Source organism: Corapipo altera, unplaced genomic scaffold (genome assembly GCF_003945725.1).
Source record: "Corapipo altera isolate COAL_440 unplaced genomic scaffold, ASM394572v1 23b, whole genome shotgun sequence".
Classification (NCBI taxonomy): Eukaryota; Metazoa; Chordata; class Aves; order Passeriformes; family Pipridae; genus Corapipo; species Corapipo altera.
The window spans coordinates 5767702-5788950 of NW_020884885.1; the positions used below are offsets into that span (position 1 = coordinate 5767702).

The 21249-nt window shown below is 43.6% G+C and overlaps 1 protein-coding gene across 6 annotated transcripts in view; it reads left to right on the plus strand.

The window, feature by feature from the left end:
* RGS6 (regulator of G protein signaling 6) overlaps positions 1–21249 on the plus strand; it is a 265004-nt gene that overhangs the window by 223481 nt on the left and 20274 nt on the right. For 5 of the 6 annotated variants that reach the window (XM_027642017.1, XM_027642021.1, XM_027642022.1 and 2 more), the window contains 2 exons: positions 70–256; positions 16072–16161. In XM_027642017.1, coding sequence (XP_027497818.1) covers positions 70–256; positions 16072–16161 — 277 coding nt within the window. Of the gene's footprint in view, positions 1–69; positions 257–16071; positions 16162–17578; positions 19344–21249 lie in introns of those variants that run through there. The other variant, XM_027642019.1, reaches the window with a different exon arrangement.

Consider the following 21249-nt stretch of genomic DNA (forward strand, 5'->3'; position numbering starts at 1 on the left):
ATTCACAATGTCTTACCTAGCTTTCTATCTTTTTCTCTTTTCTGCCCTTTTAATTTTTACCTAGTACAGGTTTTGGTTGGCTGTCCAAGATCTCAAGAAACAACCTCTACAGGATGTAACCACCAGAGTGGAAGAAATCTGGCAAGAGTTTCTAGCTCCTGGGGCCCAAAGTGCTATCAACCTGGATTCCCACAGCTATGAGAAAACAAGCCAAAATGTCAAAGACCCAGGAAGATATACATATGAAGACGCACAGGTCTGATTTTGGTTTTATAGAACTACTCTCATTTTTACTGTGATATTCCACTATCACATTGTCACTGCTCACTTGTAAGTAAAGGAGATGCACGGTTTGAAGTGACTTTGAGGATATCTATTCAAACTGGGTAAATGATATTTTCGTTGAATCTATCTGTTACAACAGGCTAATGCTCCTCTGGGAACAAATGTTCCAAAATCTACAAGTCTGCAAGGCACTACAAGCTGGAGTTATGTCTCAGAAAAAGCATAGATGAAAGAGTGCTATAAAGTTCAGTTTGTCTCTCTGTACTCCCTGTCACCGAATTCAGACATATTTACAGAATGCCTGATATCATATCAAAATCCTGGCTAATACTCTTTTTCTGTCATTTATTTACTTATAGATAATTATATTCCCCCATCAAATCTCAAATGCAGCAGCTCCCTCCAACACAGCAAGAAATTTGTCCACCAGACAATGCCTTAGAGTAATAATAGGACAGTAGGCAACATAGTGAGCTTAATCCTTCCCTCCTAAGGGCCCCAGATTTTTCAGGGAAATTTTACTGATAAACTGTACAGGGAAAATGCCTTTAGGAAAATAGATAATTTGAAAAAAACTGTTACAAGCAAGGATAAAGCTGCATAACCTTCTGAGAAAGTGAAAATACAATTTTGTAATTGTTATAAAAGAAAAAGGAAGAAGGGATCATTTGACAAATATTACCAGGGACACACATAAAAGATATCTTCCTCATATTCATTTTTTTTCAAAGCATGTAGTAAAACTAACAACAAACGAAAAGAATTTCTGTTCTGTTTTTGGGGGATTTTTTAATTGGCATTCAAAGGCAGTTCTTCAAAATACTTCACTAACAAAATATTTCCATCTCAGGGGAGATGTTGTGGACCACTTATACAAGGTTAGGCAATGAATTTTTCAAACCAGCATCATTTACTGTATTTTCCTGAATGCAGTCTTGTTCCTTCCTTGGGGCCAGAATAGAAGGAATGTACGCAAAGTTTCAAGGAGATCCCCTGTGAATATCAAGCAACTTAAATGTCCTGTTTAAGCTGAGAAATACAGGAGTATGAAAACATTCTGGCTAAGATGTATTCTTTGCTTGGCAGTATAATGAGCAAGAACTCCTTACAACACCTGAAAAAAATAATGATGGCAAAATGCAGGGTTGAGCATATAGGTGAATAATGGGGGAATTGATTAAATTGGTAAGTCGAAGTACTAAGAGTAAGAAGGATATTTAGACAATGAGTGTTTAGTTAAAAGAAGACACAGAGCATTTAGGCTTGAACTGATCAGTTCACAATGTAATTGCCATTCAAAGGGAAGTTGATAAAATCAAGCTGGAGCCCTTGCAGTTAAACTGCAATTTTAGATCCTTGGGTAAATTTTATTTCAGGGGATTTTTATGCTGACAGATGTCCTCAATTCATTTGTTGTGGTTCACGGACACAGAAGTATGAGGCACCTTTAGACCCAGCTATGGTCATCTGGGAGACTAAGTCTATGCCAAGAGAGGGTAGCACAATGGAAGGTGAGCCCAGTTACCTTCATGTGCAGTGGACTTCTGGTAAATCTCCAAGGGCCAAGGAAGCTGTTTGTGACTGCTTGATCTGATAGCCGAGAAAATCTGTCTAACAAAAGCAGGAAGAAGCAGGACACTGCTGAAGGATGTAGTGCCCTGACAGAGCTGGAGCAATATGGACTTTTACTGGCTCATCCAGGAGAGGGGACAATTTTTTTTTGCACATCCACTTCGTGGGACCCAATGTAGGTCCCCCCAGCACACTCTAAATCTCCCAGGTACTGTCCTGGTGTCTCCCCCAGCTCACCCCTGACACCTTGGAGGCTCTTGTCTAGAAATCTGCAGCAGCTGCCTTATCTTGGCAACCTGGCACCAGGAGCCCATGGGAGCTCCCACACATCCCACGTTCTTAGGGACTCAATCAGACACAACCAGTCAAAACACTCCCAGTTGGAGAGAAAATGAGTGTTGTCCTGTCCTGTGTAGCTTTAGCACGAAGAGGAAAACAACTGAAATGTCATTGTAAATAAAGAACAAGAAAAAGTTTAGTTTACTCAACAGAACATTCTTTGAATGCCTGCAACTCTGAGACACTAAGAGGAAAGAAAAATGTTAGCTGAACTAAAAAAAATAAATTGTTACTCCTGCAGTGAAAAAATAGGAGAAGGTAATGTAGCACTCTAGTCCTGATTTGAGAGACCCCCAAAATGCCAGTTCTGTATAAAAAGCTCTGGAAATGAACACATTGCTGTCCTTGGGAAGGAGAAGGTGTAGCAGAGCACACTGAGGTGAGCAAATGCATTATCACAGTAAGTTGAAAACAAAGAATTGTCTGTTATCAGGTGCTTTATCATTGTGTCTTTTGATGAAAGATTTACATTGTGTTTCCAGCTACGTCTACATGGATGTGCTTCTTTGCACAACCTTGGCTGCAAGCCCCAAAAAGCTCTCCCAGATGCTGTTCAACCATCTGGTAAGACAAGTAGCGAGAAGAAAACAGGGAGAAAAGGGGGCTCCAGGCAAACATGCCTCTCACTTCAAACCTCTTTGTCCCCAGGCCACTAATGGTCTGAAAGCAAATGGTTCCTCTGTTTAAGAAAATCTCATCTCCAAATCTCAGTCCTCAAAGGGCTCCTAATCCAAACCTGAATTTGATATGCATTTATTATCTCAGACAGACCTCTAAGATGGATTCCTGTACCACAGAAGCAAGTGTTTGTTTTGCCATTTCCCCATCTCAGCTTAAGATACTTGCCCTGCTGTGTGTCCCTCACTGCTGCTGCACTCTGCAGTCCTGCACCAGGTCTGTGCTTGCACAGAACTGTCTCTCTTGCTGTGTCTCCCACATGTGGCATTGCCCATCCCGTGCCCCGCTCAAGCCGTGCCAACACGCCTGGGCTCTGAGCAGAGCATGCTGTACTGACTCAACCTGCGCTCACCTCCCCCCAGCTCTCCAGTTTGTTGGCGTTCCCGATCCTCAAGCAGCACAGCACAGCTCCTAGCTCTGTCCTGATCATCAGCTCTGCCAGCTCTCTTGATCTGCAGCACCTTTTGTCATTTTAGTGCTGGGCCCCTCCAGAGGGGAGCCTACCAATTTAGCTGATTATTTTCTGCTCTTAAACAACTGTCCTCTGAGTAAAATATTATGATTATCAAACCATTTTCACTGGGGAGTAAAGCAGCTTTTAATACAAGGGGCACCATCAGGAAAGGTCAGTTCAATTAAACAGTGAAGTACTTAGCAAGATGTAAGCTCCCACAGGAGTTATCAACATCACTGAAAACCAATGTGGGGCCCCGCAATATGAAGCAGGCACCGCCAGCTCTGGAAAGTAAATAGGTTTGGGTCCATCTGAATGGCCTCTTTTGGCTAATGAAGCTGCTGACAGCCAAAGTAATTCATCTTTAACATGGAAACATAGAGCTGTGAGTGTGACAATTATGGCTTATCTGTACAACACATTATTAATTTTTTAGCCATTCTCCCTGTACCCCCGTCAAGCATCTCCGTGCCTCCCCTGAAATGTCTTTCTGCCTTCAGAAAGTCTTTAATCCTTTCCTCGGTCCCTTGGTGTTGAGAGCTAGTATCACAAGAATGCATTATGTCTTCTCATAGTAATGTTTTTTGGGACATTTAGTCTGCGTTTATTGGTAGGCTTCAGACCCAGGTACTCTCAAGTAAGGTAAGTTGTCTTTGGAATTGCTTTCCTGTTTTCTTTGTTTATTTTTACTCTTTAATAAATAAAATAGTTTTAGATTGACACTCCTTTACATGAACTAATGAGCTAATGTTTCTGTGAAGATGATGCAGAGAAATTCAGTTCTAATCAAGGCTCAATTAGGGATTTTAACTGTACTTTGCAGATCCTTGGCAATTCCAGAACAAATTTAGACTACAATGCCAAACTGCAGACAGCTTAAACCAGAAATGTACCTGTCCCAGATATTAATCATGGAATAATTTGGGTTGGAATGCACCTTTAAAATTCATGTAGTTCAACTCCCTGCAATGAGCAGAGACATCTTTAACTATATCAAGTTGCTTAGAGTCCATCCTGACCTTGAATGTTTCCAGGGATGGGGCATCCACCACCTCTCTGGACAACTTGTTCCAGTGTTTCACTACCTTCATTGGAAAAAATTTCTTCCTTAAACATAGTCTGAGATTTGAGATTTGGGCCCAGTTCATGCTCTCAGCTGTCCCTGGTGTTGGTTCAGTTTTTTCTGGACTGTGATAGAGATACGAGTCCTTGCAGGATTCATCAGTGAGCAGTCATCATCTCGCATTCTGGTTTGGTCAGGAAGCTGGGAGTGTTGACAGAACTTGACATGATCCTGTTGAATTCAAAACCAAACTCCAGGTTTAAGCAAAGATCTCTTGGAAGTGGAATGTCATTTTCTACCAAGAAGGGAAAATGAGGGGTGACTTTTCTTCTTCTGACTTTGTCTTTTCAAGCATGCACAGGATGTGAAAGCAAGCATGTAGAGTAGTGTGTCTGGTGCCTATTCAGTAGGCATACAGAACTCTTTGTAAGTCTTGAGCAAAATAACAGCATGGAAGGAAAATATGGAAATAATCGTTCATTGTGTGTCTGTATCATCTTTCATGTAAGAACTTGATGAAATATTATTCCTATTTTCTTAAAGTTTCACCCAGTCACCCCAGTTACATGCACGCCTGTAAAGGATGGTGACTAAGCATGGAGAATCAGGATAACAGCAAAGCAGCTCCGGTTGGCAGTGCAGGCAGCCAGCAAGGGGGTATGGGACAGACCCAGGTGCTCTTCCTGGAAAGGGGGCTCAAGTTCACCTGAGCCAGTGCTGCTCAGTGCTGCTGGCACCTGAGCTACAGGGAATTGAAAGCATTGCTGCACTGCATCAGTATTTATACGTGGATGGTGTGCCCAGGGTTCCTGGAAGCTTCTGACATCCTGGACCTTCCTGTGGAGGTTAGGGAGTGCACAAGGACTTGACCTTTATTCTCTTCTCCTTTGCTCTGATTCTGTGGGACTGGAGGAGAAAATCTGTTCTTACACTGCACTCCAGTTGTCTTTGGTTTATGATGACTCTAGAAAACACGCAAAGTCTCACAGTTGTGAATTTGTTACACTTAGAAGCAAAAATGCAAGCTCCTTCCTTTGTGGATTTCACAAAACAACCTACAACCAAACAGAATCTAAAATCAAGAGCCCCACAAATAAAGCCAGAAGAACAGGCGTCTGGAGGAAAACCAGGAAGGTGATGGTGGAGGTTTATGTGGTGTGTCTGATTCTGCACAAAGCAGGAAACAAAAGACTTGAAGCAGAGATTTACATAGGAGCAGACACTGTGTTGTTACTTTCCTGTTTTGGTTTGGTTTTTTTTGGTTTTTTTCGAAATGTACCTATGCACCACACATCAGAACGTACTTCTTTTATCTTTGCCTTCCATTTTAATTTGTGGTTTAGTAGTCATGTTACATGAAAAACAACTAACATCCTTTCTGTCTCTGAAGGCATCAGGGATCAAACTACTGTCTATGCTATGCCTTTCTGTCACACACAAGCAGAAAAAGGGTCAGGAAAAAGTCAGAGGTGAGCTCTTTCCTTGCACACACAGTGACAGAAGGCAGCAGATCTCTCCAAATGAAAGATCATGGGAATGGGTTGACAAGAACAGTCAGCATATTCCCACAGGACAATAGTCTGCCTGTTATTCAGGGTGCTGATCCTGCCAAGCTATCTAGAACTACATGCATGAGCATTAACAGTGCCTCAGTGTGCCTCCATAAAATAACTTTAAATGGATTACATGGGAGAGTCCCTAGCTTGCTTAAAAAATTGAATTCAGCACTCAGACTCTGGGACTTCTGTGCCAGTAGTGTGCATTGTGCTTCTTGAAAGCAAGAAACAATTGCATGTCAGATCTAGAGCAAGAACATTTCCTCTTCAGGTCAGGAAGCTGCTGATGCTATTCTGTTTCTCCCAGATAGGAAGTGAAAGTGCTTGCAAGTGCATCCTTTTCTAATCAAGAAACCAGGACTCCAGGAGTCCAATTCTAATGGAGAATGGGAGGTATGGTCCCTTCCTACCAAACCTATGTGCTGCAGGAACATTGTAGTCTTTAATTTTATTAAGGGGTTTTTAGCTCTTTAAGTGTTCACACTTCTAATTAAAAATTAAAACAAAAATCCCTGGGAAGATTTATCAGCAATGCATTTCACATCTTCCCTTCTCAGCCCACAGCAGGTATGAATGTGGGCTGTCAGGATGGAGTTCGTTGGCAGTTATAAGATTTCGATACACATTTGGACTCCAAGAGCTTAAGCTCAACCATTTAAAGGCAGTCCAAAATGATACAGCAGCAGATATCTTACAGCCCAGATGTTGATGAGGCATGGAAAACTGTTTATATATTCAACTCGTGTTCTCTAGGTAGGCATCCAAGCAGGGCTGGTGTTCCCTATCTCAGCATAGCCACCTTTACTCAGAAGCTGTATCCTGCTTGTTTCTGTAGGGTTGTATCCTGCTCTGTCACCATCTCGTATGGGACACAGACTGCCCAACTGCAATAGAATTTCCTTCTGCTGCATGAGGGACTCTGCATGTTCCTCTCCATGGCACAGTTAATCTTTTTGGCAGGATTTTCTACAGAGAAAACAAAGAGGAAGCTGCAGACAACCTGCAAGTGTCAGGATGTTGACCAAAAGGTTAAGTAGTTACATCTCATAGCTGTACCACAGCATGCATAGGAGTGAAAAACTCCATCATTGTTGCTGCAACTCCTACATATTGTATTGTTTGGAAAAGAAATGCCGGTCTCCCAAATGCTACAGGAGGTTGTCTCCTCCCCCCAGCCAAAACCTTTTCACTTGGGCTTTTTGCCAGTAGCCAGGATTTGGCCCATATTGAGAGAATCAGCCTCTTAGCCACGATCATTGTTCTCAAAACCTAAAGCTGCTCATATGGTGTTAGACTCCCGGCAGCCCACTCTTGTCTCCCAGGATAGCCCTTGCTATATTTAGGACTAAATCCTCCTGCAGTACCAGGCTGACCCCTTAACTGCATGGCACTCAACAACCCTTTGCTTCTAGTCCTCTGCACTGCATCTGCCATGGACCCCCAGCAGCTCTGCCCTCCCATTTGTGTGTTTGAAGATGTGAAGCAAACCAGTTGTCTCATCAATTTACAGAGGAGCCACAGCTAAATTTATGTGTTATTTTATCAATGCACTTTTCCATGAAAGATTTACACTGTGTTTCCAACTATGTATCTACAGGGCTAAACAAAGGATTTCTGTGTATTACTCAAAATGAGCTCTCATTGCTTACAGTTATCCCGCTTGCTCAGGTTCTTTTTACTATGTTACTGTGCCTTCAGCCCAGTGTAATTTCATTTGTGACCTGAAAAGAGGTTTTATGCTTTTTAGTTTAGCAGGGAGGTTAGTCTATATTACAGTATAATTATTCATCTTTTTTTTTCTTTAGTAGCAGAAGTAACTTGGTTGAGTATGAAGAAAAGGCACCAGCTAAAACTGTGGATGTAAATTATCGTGTCCCTTAAATACTTGAGAGTGGAAAAAAAGATATTGCTCAGATTTTCCAGAGCGATTCATGCTTAGGCCAAGACCCTTATGTGCCTTTTACCAACCTGAAGCATTTCTTTTCCAGACTGTAAATTAAGGAAAGCCTTGCACTGTCGCAGCAGTCGGAGCGCCCAGTCACCTCTGGCCCTGCTAGATGGCAGCACTGCCGGGTACCAGAGAGGCTCCAGGACAGGAGGTCGTCCTGGTTAATGCAGGCAGGCAGCTCAAAACAGGCAGTACGGTATTTTTGAGAAGAGTGAAATCCTAAATGCAGGAACCAGAATAAGCAGATCCAGAAGCATTCTTAGTGGGGATTTGGAGACATTAAGGGGAATTGGAATAAAACAAATGTGTTTCCCTGCCTCCTCCCCCCACCCCTGCTGTTTTCCTATCAAGTTCAGTCAGGGCAAATATGAAGGTCTCTTCTGCACTTATTCACTGCTTACCTCATCTCAACTGTGCCTACTATCAACTACTTTGGTTTCCAGAGCTGGTGCAGCAATTTTTCCTGCTATCTCTAAAGTACATTTTAGCACCATCAGTTAGACTAAATGCAGTTTATCATAATTGCTCCTAAAAAGTGTTGCATTCAGTTGTGGCACAAGTAACTGCTAGAGAGTCTCCTTTCCTTTCTTTGGCTTTTTGGAAGATCCTGGTTGTGGTGTGGTCAGGGGTCCTGGTGGTCAGACAGGATTCCTGAGGATGAGCTAGGAACAGTACAACACGGTGAACAGGACATGTCTCCAACAACCCTTGGATTGCAGGTGTTGCTGACTGCAGTGTGCACGTGTGCTGGCATGGGTTAACCTCAGCTCATCTGCCACAGATGTCTGTGCAGAGTGGAGGTGCCGACAGACAGGCACTAGACTAGGCTGCTGCCAGATCTAATTGGAAGGTGCAGCAGTCGCACACCGTGTAGCAGTCGCACACCATGTGCTCAGAAAAGCATCTTCCTGTTTTCTCCTTACTCATGTCCTCTTTGTGCTATAGCGACAACTCTTCCAAAAGTCAGTCCCAGGCAGGTTCTCAGCTGGCATCTGTTGCCATCCTTTCCAGCAAAGAACACAAGGCCTTCACTCAGGCACCAGTCTCTCATGTGTGAATCTGCAGTAAATTCCTCCCCAGTGCCCAGCATACAGGTAGAACAAACATTAACATTCATTGCAGTATGCTATTATTTATTTAGTTGTTTAATCTACTGCTTTACATTGCTTGTGGGCTTTTCTTCTAATGGATTTGTCTGACATGCTGCAAATCTCCCTTGCAGTTGGCCAGAGGGGCAGCTCCTGGTGCCTGCATGTTTGCAATACAAAGGAGTCTCCAAATCAGCTCTTACTAGTTAATACCAGTTGTTGATGACAGGGTGAAGGAGTGCTCCAAAACAATCCAAAAGATGTTAGTGGGATAGCTACAGCAAGATGGCTTATGACGAGTTTACAAAGGGCAAAGTGAACCCTTGGAGCTCAAGTGAATCTCAACAGCTATGTAACCATAGTGTATACCCTCCAGAATGAGCTAAATATCATAGAATAGAACCATAGACTCATTAAAGTTGGAAAATACCTTCAAGGTCATCGAGTCCAACCTTTGACTGATAACCACCATGACAACTAAATCGTAGCACTAAGTGCCATGTCCATTCATTTCTTGAACACATCCTGGGATACTGACTCCACCATCTCCCTGAGTAGCCCGTTCCAATGCTTTAACCACCCTTTCAGTGAAAAAATTCTTCCTGATGTCCATTCTGAACATCCCTTGGTGCAGCTTGAGGCTGTTTCCTCTTGTCCTGTCATTGGTTGCCTGGGAGAAGAGGCCAATCCACATCTTGCTACAACCTCCTTTCAGGTAGTTGTAGAGAGTGATAGGGTCTTCCCTGAACCTCCATTTCTCCAGGTTAAACAACCCCAGCTCACTCAGCCGCTTCTCATATGACTTACTCTCTCTACCCTTCACCAGTTTCATTGCCCGTCTCTGGATGCACTCCAGTACCTCAATGTCTTTGTTGTAGTGAGGGGCTCAAAACAGACACAGGACTCGAGATGCAACTTCACCAGTGCCAAGTACAAAGGGACAATCACTTCCCTGGTCCTGCTGACCACACTATTGCTGATACAGACCAGGATGCCATTGGCCTTCTTGGCCACCCGGGCACACTACTGGCTTGTGTTCAGCTGACTGCTGACCAGCACCCACAGGTCTTTTTCCAACCACTCTTCCCCAGGCCTGTAGCACTGCATGGGGCTGTTGTGACTGAAGTGCAGGACTTGGCCCTTCGTCTTACTGCGCCTCATACAATTGGCCTTGACCCATCTATCCAGCCTGTCCAGATCCCTGTGCAGAGCCTTCGTACTCCCACCCAGTCTGGTGTCATCTGTGAACAGACTGAGGTTGCACTCAATCCCCTTATCTAGATCATCAGTAAAGACATTTAACAGGGCTGGCCCCAGTACTGAGCCCTGGCTGACACCACTCATGACCGGCCACCAATTGGATGTAACTCCATTCACCACCACTCTGGGCCCAGCCATCTAGCCAGTGTTTAGCCCAGAAAGAATGCACCTTTCCAAGGCATGGGCTGCCAGCTTCTCTAAGAGAATGCTGTGGGAGACAGTATTGAAGGCTTTACTGAAGTCCAGGTAGACTACATCCATAGCTTTTCCTTCATCCACTAGGAAGGTCACCTGGTCATAAAAGCAAATCAGCTTGGTGAGGCAGGACCTGCTTTTTCTGTACCTGTGGTGGCTAGCCCTGATCGTTTGCTTGTCCTGTACATGCTGTGTGATGGCACTCCAGATGATCTGTTTCATAAATGTGGTAAATGGGAAACCTGTGCTTGAAGTGAGCAAAGAAATTGCCATTTCCTCTTATTCCCCCTCATCATCTAAAGCTTGCAGCTGTCTTTAAGCACAAACAGGGAAAAATTTATATCAGCAAGTTCAAATTTAAGGGCTTTCTGGAATCTAGCTGCTATTCAGAGTTCAAGAGAAAATTGTGCTTGGCTTTCACACCTTCCAAACGTCCCAAGCCTGTCACAAAATGTCATGGTGGGTAAGATACAGGTGGGATTAGGAATGGGTATTTAACCAACAATTCTCTTCTTGTCTCATATACATGACTCAGAGGGAAGAACCAAGATTTTCTGCTAAAAAGAAACATTCTTAAGAGAGAACATGATTCCTGGGATCTACCAGGCACTTTGGGCAAGTCAGATGTTTGGGGTTTTTTTATTATCAGGTTTTTTCCCACATTTTTCTTGAGTGTTCCCAAGGTCTTGCTTATCTGGCAGCAGTGCCCTCCCCAAGGTTACTGTGCTTTGACTGCAAGGGGGAAGAGAGACCTGAGATCACACAGCAGCATATTGATTTGAAAGAGGTGCAGCTTTGAGACAGTTTCTGCTATCTCAGCCACCTCCCACATTCCCGTCTGGATTGCAAACTTTCTTTATTTTTTCCTCCCCCTTTCCCCTCTCATGCAGAAAAATTTACAAAGCTTGTCCTTCATCTCTTTCCAAAGGTAAAGCTTGTGGAAAGAAAATAGTCAAGAGATGCTGAACCTCATCGGGGTTTACTTCTCTGCACTTAAAGCTGTCAGCTGTCAGGGGTGGGATTTCTTCTTGGTTTCTCATAAGTGTAGAAACTAATTTTTTTGTGATTTACCTGGTTGGTTCCTTTGTTTTCTAGAAGGGACATCATTTTCCCCTTTAAAATGTAGTGTTTGTTCTTCTTTATATCATGAAATGGTGATGGCATATGAAATGGTTATGTGGTCTGAAGTGTAACTCTCATGATAGAAGACTAGGTATAGAGAATATGCTTGACAGAGCTGGACAGTCCTCAGCACTACTGCATATTTCTTCCCACCATGCAGGAGATGTGATTAAGGTGCATAAAACACAAAAAGGATCTGCCTTTTTCTTAAGAAGAGATGCAAGTAGATCCCATTGCCTCTGTTGACTTGGTTCAAGAACTGGGAAACAACGGTCATGGGGGTGCTTGACAACAAACCTGCACTGCTTGCAGGAGTCTTGTAAGGGAAGTGTTTGCTTTGTGGAGATGAAATACACTGTACTTACAAAAGCAAGTTCTTATGTCACCCTCCATGTTAGATTGACATTTCCAAACATACATCTATTGTCGCAGGGGAACATCAGTCCAGCCAGTACTCATCAACAGCACATTGGGTGAGGGACTGAGTGACCGGTCAGCTCAGAAAGCCAACTCACCAGGGCTTGCTCTCACATGTCAAGTCAGTCCCTGTCTCCATGTGCAGCTGCCACTGCAGTGGCCTGAGATGGCAGCTTGCTGCTCAGAAATAGCTGGCAAGGCTGCAGGGGAGACCAGTGGGACACGTGATGCCTGTCAACTCCTGGCTAAATCTTGACAGAATCATTTTTTCTGCTTTTTATCTGACTTTATAAGCTACCCTTGGTAGCTTGATGGTTTAATAGATCACTTGGGCAATTCTGTTAGATGATTGTCTTAAATTCTTGGTTTTGCAACATGACTCCCTAAAGGATTGCTGTCTTAAGGCTAGAGCACGGACCTTCAAGTCCGAGCCCTATTTGGGAAGTGGTATCCAGCAATGGCTGGGAGAGGCAACACTGCCTAGATGAAGTGTTTCTCCTGCTCTTGTGCAGATGGGGCACAGGAATTTCCCATGGCACTTGTAAAGAAGTGATGCAGTGGTAATTCTGGCCAGACTGCTTGCAGTGCAAGTAATGTCCAGAGCTGCAGCTGCACTTTTAAAAATTATACAAGTAGTGCATTTACTTTGTGTATTCAGGGAACTAGCAATAGTGAGTTCATTACCATGTAAAAAATATTACAAAATGGAAAGTTATTTCAGCATAAGGATGGAAGGGCTCAGATTTCTTGCCAGCAGTGTCAGGTATGTCAGGGAGATCATGCATGTGTATTAAGTGCATCGCTAGAGTTGCTGGCTGCACTGGGAAATCTCAGTCTTTAATGAGAGTGTCCTTACTTTCCATCATGTGATGAAGAGGTGGAACAAAAGCAGCTCCTCAGTAAAATAAAAAGTGAGAGACCAGTGGGTTGCAATGATCCAAAGTGAGCTAAAAATCCATAAGAGAGGAGGACAAGCCAATTTGTACAAGTTGCACAGAGCAACTATATCCAAACCTGCACCTTTGTTGATAAGCCCATTGCTTGGACTTCCACTGAATATGGCCAGTTGCTAGACCTCTAGTAGCTTTCAATGTATTTATGAAATGAGGAGCTGCTAAACCCTAGCTGTAGGTTCTCCCTAGAAAGTTGCAGATTCTAGAAAGTATAGCAGTAAATAGCTTGGTGACAAAGAACAGGGTAGGCTAAATATTAAATGTCACAGCCACTGGCATTTCCCATCCTGCACCTAGATTTGTTGTGTAAGTGGGCTCAACACACACTGCAGCCACGATTTTAGCAGGAATCTTTATGGTTCAGTCTCAGTGGGAATTCTGGCTGCAGCAGTGTAAGCTGTCTTGTACTGTTGCAAATTGGAAGGCAGTCTTTGCTGACCTGAGCAACTGGCTCAGACTTCCAGTAGGTGCTTCAGAAATGCAGTGTCGTGTATCATTCATGCCTCCAGTCCAGAGCTTCTTCAAAGCAAGCCCTTTGAATTCTTACAATTAAGCACTAAAGTTTGCTTCTGAAGCTATGCCTATCCCTCCTGTTCCTATGCCCAGCCTTCTTCCTTCATTAGCATTCAAAGCCTGTTTGATTTTATCTTTGGTGAACAGCTGAAAGGTACCAGTATTGCTGCTCAGTGGTTCCAAGATGTGAAAAGCAGAGAAAATGCTTCAAACCAATTAGCCAACTGCAGTGGTAGTGGGGCTGTGGTGGTGCAACAGTCCTATTTCAGGGAAGGGCTTCAGTTATGAAGTCACCTTGTGGTTTATTTCATCTCGGGATTGAATCAATTTTTTCCCATTCTCACCACCAGATACTGAGTTTATACTGTTTTAAGGTCAAATACATGAAGTTGTCTTGACATGAGCAAGAATGATAGTTGTCACTGGCACGCAGGCAGTGTATGGCCAGCCTGGTGTGTTCTCCTTTGCCTCTGTCTGTGTGGCAATGAAAGCTGTATGTTATTTTCCAAATATGTTGTCATTGTGTTTCGGAGCAGACCCAGTTGTCTGACCACGGGGAAAGAAACCATTTCAAGTCCAAAGACAGTAAAAAAATTAATCATGTCTAGCAAAAGGTTAATAAAAATACCCCTGTCACCCACCAGCCCCACAGCACCTTCCTGCCCACCTCAGCACACCCTCCCACCAGCACCCTCCATGTGCTGGTTGCTGCAATGAGGACGACTAAGAGGAAGAAGGCTCTGGAGACCCCTCAGGCCCTTTACTGTTGATAGGCTACCCCACTTACTCATCAGTCTCCTTGTGGTCCTGGAAAATCACATAGTTAGGCAGGGGTTTTTCACCAGTAATTATAAAGAACTCATTAGGAGGACATGGAGTCTCCTTGGAAACCTTAAGAAATAACAGTACAGGTAAACTGGTTGGGTTTAAATCAACTGAGTCCTGAGTTTCTGCTAGTTGAAGTATTTAGGAGAGAACTGATGTTGAGAATCCTTATTCACACCAGAGAAATATAAACCTTTTGACAACCATATCCACGATGTGTATTATTTTCCCTTCTCTTGTCTTAGGGCATACTTGGCTCATGGTATCCTGCATAAATAGAACAAATGTCCCACAGCTGGATGTGAAATCTTATGGCAATGCTGTACGTGAGGAGTGTGAAATTGTGCCCTCCCATGTGTTTTTTTCAGAAGCAAGAAGGGTGACATTTGCTAAATGGCTTTATATGAGTGTTTCTATTGCAAAATCTTGCGCTGTCCTTCAGTTAGATAGTGCTGCACAAATGAGGATCTGTCAAGACTAAAAGCAAGTATGGAAATTAACCAGTAAAAATTGTTCCACACCAGGTTGTAGTTCAAAGAATACATTTATGCTGTGTCGTAGGAAAACCAGTGGCAGTTATGCCCCTCTTAGGACTACACCGAATAGTGTAAGAAAGCTGAATTAAGCAGTTCTTCTGTGTATAGACAGGTCATTGCTAATTACCCATGTTGGTGAAGATAAGGGAATTCTGCTTGGCTTGTTAACACACTGAAATAAGCTGTGCGACTTCTGTCTGGTTTGGTTCTTCTAAAGTTTCATGTACAATGGCTTTAGGATAGGAGAGAATATTTCATGTTGTATAAATCAGTATAGATAAAACTGCTCATTAACTCTGTAAAAGTGCTTCCTTGGGCAAAGTCTAAGAGAAATGCCCAGGATGCCTGTTTTTCTCTTGAGTTCCTTTTGCGTGTTCTCAGTCATTATTTGGTCAAAGCATTTTGATTTTATTTTCTTTGTGTTTGGGATAATATCTATTACAAAACTAGGGATAACTAGGAGAAGAGCTGACTGTGTTAAGGGATTCTCAGCAGGAAAGTAAAACTAAGGAAGGAAATGAGAAAAGGGTATGTGTTAAGTTCTGCTGCAATGAAACACTACTTTGTAAGTTTGAATATATACACATATTAGGTTCTCTTAGAGCAAACTGGTAACAGGAGTTAGACTTGCTAGGAGAAGAAAGAACCCAAAAGAGAAACTCAGCCAATGTAAGATGTAGCCATCCACATCTGAGCTAGTCATGTAACCTCCTGCATAGTCGCCAGAGGTATGGGCTTTTTCAGGATATTAGCAGGTTTGCTTGCTTAAATGCATGTCTTAATTGGAGATGAAATGTGTCTAAAGTATCGGTTCCCTTCTGTAAACAGGAGCGGAATGCTGGGTGATAGTCCAGGTATCTAGGAGTGGTAAAATGAAACCTAATCTATAGGACAGTTTCTAGTGTTTATTTCTTCCTTCTAGAGGCATCCCAGTAGCTTCAGACAGGCTAGGCACCTGCTTATAATCTGGAGACTTAAGAGAGTTGCAGTCTTTGCAGAATAACACTGATTATCGAATAATGTGTGCCAGCCTTTGGGGTGAGGGCCATCTCTTTGTTTGGTGTTTATACAGCCCTAGGCACAGCAGGATCCTGCCCCAGGATGGACCTCCTGTACACTACCAGAGCACAGATAATCAATAACAGCAGCCTTACTTAGAACTTTGATCAGTCTCTCTTCCTTCTAATTTGCTGTGTTTTAAATCCCTGTGATGTCTAAATGAGGTTTGATAACAATTCTCTGTCTCTCATTTCCTCCTGTCCCACAGGAGCACATTTACAAGCTGATGAAGAGTGACAGCTATGCGCGCTTCCTCCGTTCCAGTGCTTACCAGGACTTACTGCTGGCGAAGAAGAAGGTATCTGTTGGAAAGGACACGCTTGCATCTCTTAGCACCTCTTGATTCTCACCTGCTGCTTGCTGCTAGTGTGAAAATGAAAATACTGTTTCCTTTTTTTTTTCCTTAAAGAAGGGAATGAGCACTTTTGTCTTCTTCACTGGGGGCACAGGGTATGGCATCCATGTGCACAGCCTCAGCATGAGTTTTGGGGAAAATATGGTGACCTAAGGTAAAAATAATATTGAAAGGTGTTTGTCTTGCACAGTTGTCTCCAAAACTCAATGTAGGCAATTAAAATTGTATTGCCTCTTTCTCATGGAAAAGATGGTGTGTGGTATGAGAAGCAGAACCCATCAATCTATTCATTACTGGTGCAAAATTCACCCATTAAGGTTTTCATCTGCCTAGCCTCACCATGTGATATTTCCTTTGGATGCCTTACCTATAAATTCCTCTTCAGTGATTTCCATACTCCTGTTCTCCCTTTCCCTTGCTTTTGCCTGCCTAGAGATGTTTCATTTTCCTCAGAGACAGGAAATAATTACAACACATGTAGTAATCAAGAATTCCAACCACATTGTCTCACAGGAGATCTGGATTTGAGGTCTTCTTAACCTTTTAGTATCTGCATGAGTTCTGCCAGCACCGTGATTCTGTCAGGAGCCCCCAGATTAGGGCAGCAAAGGAGTGATTACACAGAGTTACAAAAACTCCTGTCCCTGTGCCCCTTCTTTCTAAGAGGTCTGGGAGATAAGCTACTCATCTCTGCATTTGTGGCTGTGCTCAAATGCTTCCTGCACCTCCTGACTAATTCCCATAGGTCTGTGTGTCTGTCTGTGTGCATGTGCATGCCATGTACATGTGTATGTGTCCCACTTACGTTTGGCTTCCAGGACCCTATGTAAACTGAGTCCTGACTCCTGCAGCCTGAGTGTGTGGTTTCCCGTCACCATCTTCCCTGCTGTTTTTCTGCTGCATTCTCTGTGTGCTGCCAAATTACATTGCATCGACACAATACAATGAAATCCCAGTGGTATTTTTGTCCTGGTTGTCATTGTGTGCCCTAAAAGCATGCATATGGTGACAAAAGAAGACAAGTCTCTCTGTCTGCTGTGCCAGAACTACTGGAAGGTGGTTAGGGGAAGGTAGTGGAGGGCAGCAGTCAGCCTTCTGTTTCAAAATGTCTGGTCTATGACAGCATAAGCCAGTGCAGGTTAGACCTGACTTAGAGTTCAGAAGCTGTGGGGAAAGAAGGAAGTATAAGGCAAAGTCTTCTGACGGTATAAACCATAAAATAACCTCTGCTGTCTTCCTACCCCTAGCAGTTTGTGGTTCCCCTCACCATTGAACACATGAGGGTTTGAGTGCTTGAAAGCCGGGAGAGTTTTCTCCTCCCAGCCAAGCCCATTTAAACTGGAGGTTTATTTCTTCGCAGTCCTTGTTTGCTGTCAGATCAAGCCCTGGATGTGTCAGTGTGACATCCTCATTCCCCTGCAAACTGCTGGAGGAGCAGGTTTTGGTGTCATGTTAACACAGCCATGAAAGTAAGAATCACGTTTCTTTTAGAAAGAGCTGTGGATGCACGAGTAAATATATCAAAGCACAAAAAAAGACAGGAGTAGATCTGTGCAGATGTGCTGTTCACGAGCTTCACATGATGTGGGAGGGGAGTTGCTGTTACTTTGGAGTCTGTAAAGCTCTGTGCAACCACATTGCATTATGTTGGACAAGTGAATGTTTTGGAAAGAGTGTAGGTACAGAAGTGCTGACAGAAAGAACAAGAAATCTCTGTGCACTGAGCCACACAGTCCTATCTTGAGGACCTTTGGTGCAAATTTGTGAGCCATTCTTTTAAAATTCCTCTAAATAGCTGGAAAGCAGAGGGAAGGAAAAGAGAAACCCAGTGGCATATCAGAGCCTGTGTGGCAAAAGGATTTGGTTTAGAACCTGCAAACAAAGTCCTGGATTCACTGATGTGAATAGAAATTCACTGCAGTTCTTTAAGTCTTGATGAGTATATCTCACCGAGGCATGTCTGTCCTCAAGACATTATCTTCACATTGCCTGTATACCACACGGTATGACATAGCCTTACTTTTATTACTGAAAATAAGTTCTGTCAGAAGCACAGCATGATGGACATGGGATAAAAGAGTTGCTTGCACTAAGCAAATAAACTATGGCTTCAGATTCACACGTGAATATATTGTGGATAAGTTTATGTTATTTGATCTTTTGCCCTTTGGCACTGGGTTGTGGCTAACTGAGCGGGCAGGAAAAGGGGAAACATTGACTGTGTGGCTAGAGCACAGGACTGGGAGCCATAAAAATTCATGTGCTTCCCCTGGTTCCCCCACCTAATTTCTTGTGTGAGCTTGGTGAAAAGAAGGTTCAACTTTGCCTGCCTCATACCCTCCTCTTTGTCAAATGGCAATAATAATAGTGACCTGCTCAGCTTGAAGTCAAAACTTGATTAGTGATTCCAAACATGCTTGACATTTTTAATATTTGTAAGATACTATAAATTTGAAGAGTTATTTTCTTCCACACCATACAATAACCACAGATGTGGAGCTTCCCTTCCCTGCTCTGGGAGTAAAGCAATGGAGAGGAAGAAGGGAGAAGAAGTTATGGGTCAGGATTGAGATACGATGACAGAATTATGAGGGGAACATACTGTTCACACCACTAACGGGTACAAGACAGCAGACATAGGTTGTATGCAGACCAGGCATACATACTTTGTTAATCCATTTAAGATTTTTTTTTCTTCATTCTTCCCAGTGTCATTATTGCAAATAACCACAGTATTATTGGCCTCAATCCTGCAGATTCATGGTGCTCAGCAGGGAATATGAGGTTGGCCTCCAGCAAGGGTGTGATTGGAAGCAGCGAGCTGCAGAGAGGGAAAGCTGGGTGTAGCTTTCTGCCTCCAACAGAAGTCCTCTTCCCTGCCAGGCTGGAGACGAGGGTGGAGCCCTGTCCTCAGGAGGAATGGCCATATGCCCAGTCCAATTTGAGTTCTGTGCATTCATGCCCATCCCCCTCTCTGCAGCAGGTAGAAATCGTGGGGCTGCTGAAAGCATCTGGTTTAGCAGTGAAGGGCTGGATGGTGCTGAGATCCCCGACCAACTTACTGCATTTTATTCGTGTATCTACAAAACACACCCCACTTGTGCTGTGCAAAGTCAAGTGTCGACCTGCTGCTATTTGTGCTGATATGCAAGTTACTGCAGGGTACCGTACAGCAGGTAATCACCACTGCACTGCCCTCCAGCCCTTCTCCACAGCAGCCAAGATGGTGGCTGGATGTCCTTAGACAGCAGCAAGCCACCCATCAGGACAAGTGGTGTGACAAATCCCCTCACTCAAGGCAAGGAGGCATTTAGGCAGGGTGACTTGGATGCAGAGCAGAGTTTTATTCCATGGGGAAAGAGCAGTGTAGATCAGTTATGCACAGGAACTTTTGTTAATGGTGAAGGAGCAGCCAGACACAAGCCCTGCTAGTTATTTTTGTGGAGAAGGGAGAGAAAGAAACAGAAAAGACCTTGAGGCACTTTCTATTACTCACTGTAAAGGTGAAACAATGACATTGGTGGGTAACTCTGCATTAGCTGAAGCGGCAGCTGAACTGTCACAGTCCTGGTGTTCATGTCAGCCTGGCATGGGGTGGCTTCCTGCCATCCTGCCCTGCCTGCAGGCAGGGAAGCATCCTGGAAAGGCACCCACGGCTGCAGTGCAGCCAGGCTGCAAAGTCATGGGAGTAAGCCCTGCCACACTGAGGGAAGAGCAGGTTGGTATTTGCTTGGTTTAGAGCATTGTTTTCCTCTCCAGCTGGTTCAGAGAAGTGTGAATTCACCGCGGTCCTGTTCAAATGGACACAAAATATATGCAAAATACTGTTCTGGTCACTTGGTAGTGCCTTTGTTTTCTCACTTTGGACAGCTAGACATGACTGCCTGAGAAGCCCAGGACCCTGGGCATTGGTCAGGGAAGTAATTATCCTTTATTTTCATCTGATGCCATTCCCTCTGGAACACATCTTTTTCACCAAGTTAAAGTTCAAAATAAACCCCACTCTACACCCCAAAGTCTCATACCAAAAGAAGAATTTGATAGCTGACAAAATAAACCCAGGGAGGCAGGGAGTGAAGGAGGGAGGGAGAGATTTTTGCAGACCTGAAGTTCAGAAGACCAAGTTTTTATATGTATTTCTCTACCCCTTTTCAGATCCCTGGCAAAAAGTGTCAGCAAGGGAATGGTTAGGACCTTCATGCCAGGAGGGACAGGCTCCATTTTCTGCACACACCTTTCGAAGCATTGCTTTTATCCAGACCACTGTGCTGACTGCTCTATATTGTCCAGGAAGGTTCCTAATGCAGATTATGTCCCCATCTCAGTCCCATTAGGGCACACATGGACAGTTTGATTCAGTGGCAGGACTTGCTTTGCATGTTGTAAAGATGCTGAGCTCTTTTCTCCTAATTACTTTTAATAATCAGTGTCAGCTGGTTTTCTTAATTTTTTTCTGCTTAAACTCTGTGCCAGCAGAATCTACACAAAGGAACTTTGAATGGCTGTATAAATAATTAATCATTAGAAAAGGAAAATTTGGAGAAGAAACTCAATAATCAGTGAATGGTTTCTAAGTGACAAAATCTGTTTTTCTGTATCTACCTGGGCTGAGAGGTTTTCAGTAGCAGCAGGGATAGTTGTTTCATATTTTATCCAAATGCACATGTCCTTTGCCATTAGCTGGTAGAGTCTCTTGGTGTGTTTACTGGAAAGTTTGCTTTTTTTGTACCTAGGAAGACTACATGACTGGCATGCACATTCTCTGCCTTTGCCCCTTTGCACACACAGTGCATGTTTGTGCAAATGCTGCTGTGGTGCTGCAGCAGGCACGGCTCCAGGGTCCACACGCCAGGTCTGTTCCCAGGACTGAGACAGATCTGACTCAGTCTCTCTATTTTATTTATTTTATTTTTTTTACTTTGTTATTTTTAAATTTCTTTCATTTGCTGTGCAAGGCAGCCTCCCCACCTCTGCACCGTGGTGTAGAGATGTGGGCAGGCAGTTCCATCCACAGCAGGCTGCCAGCCACAG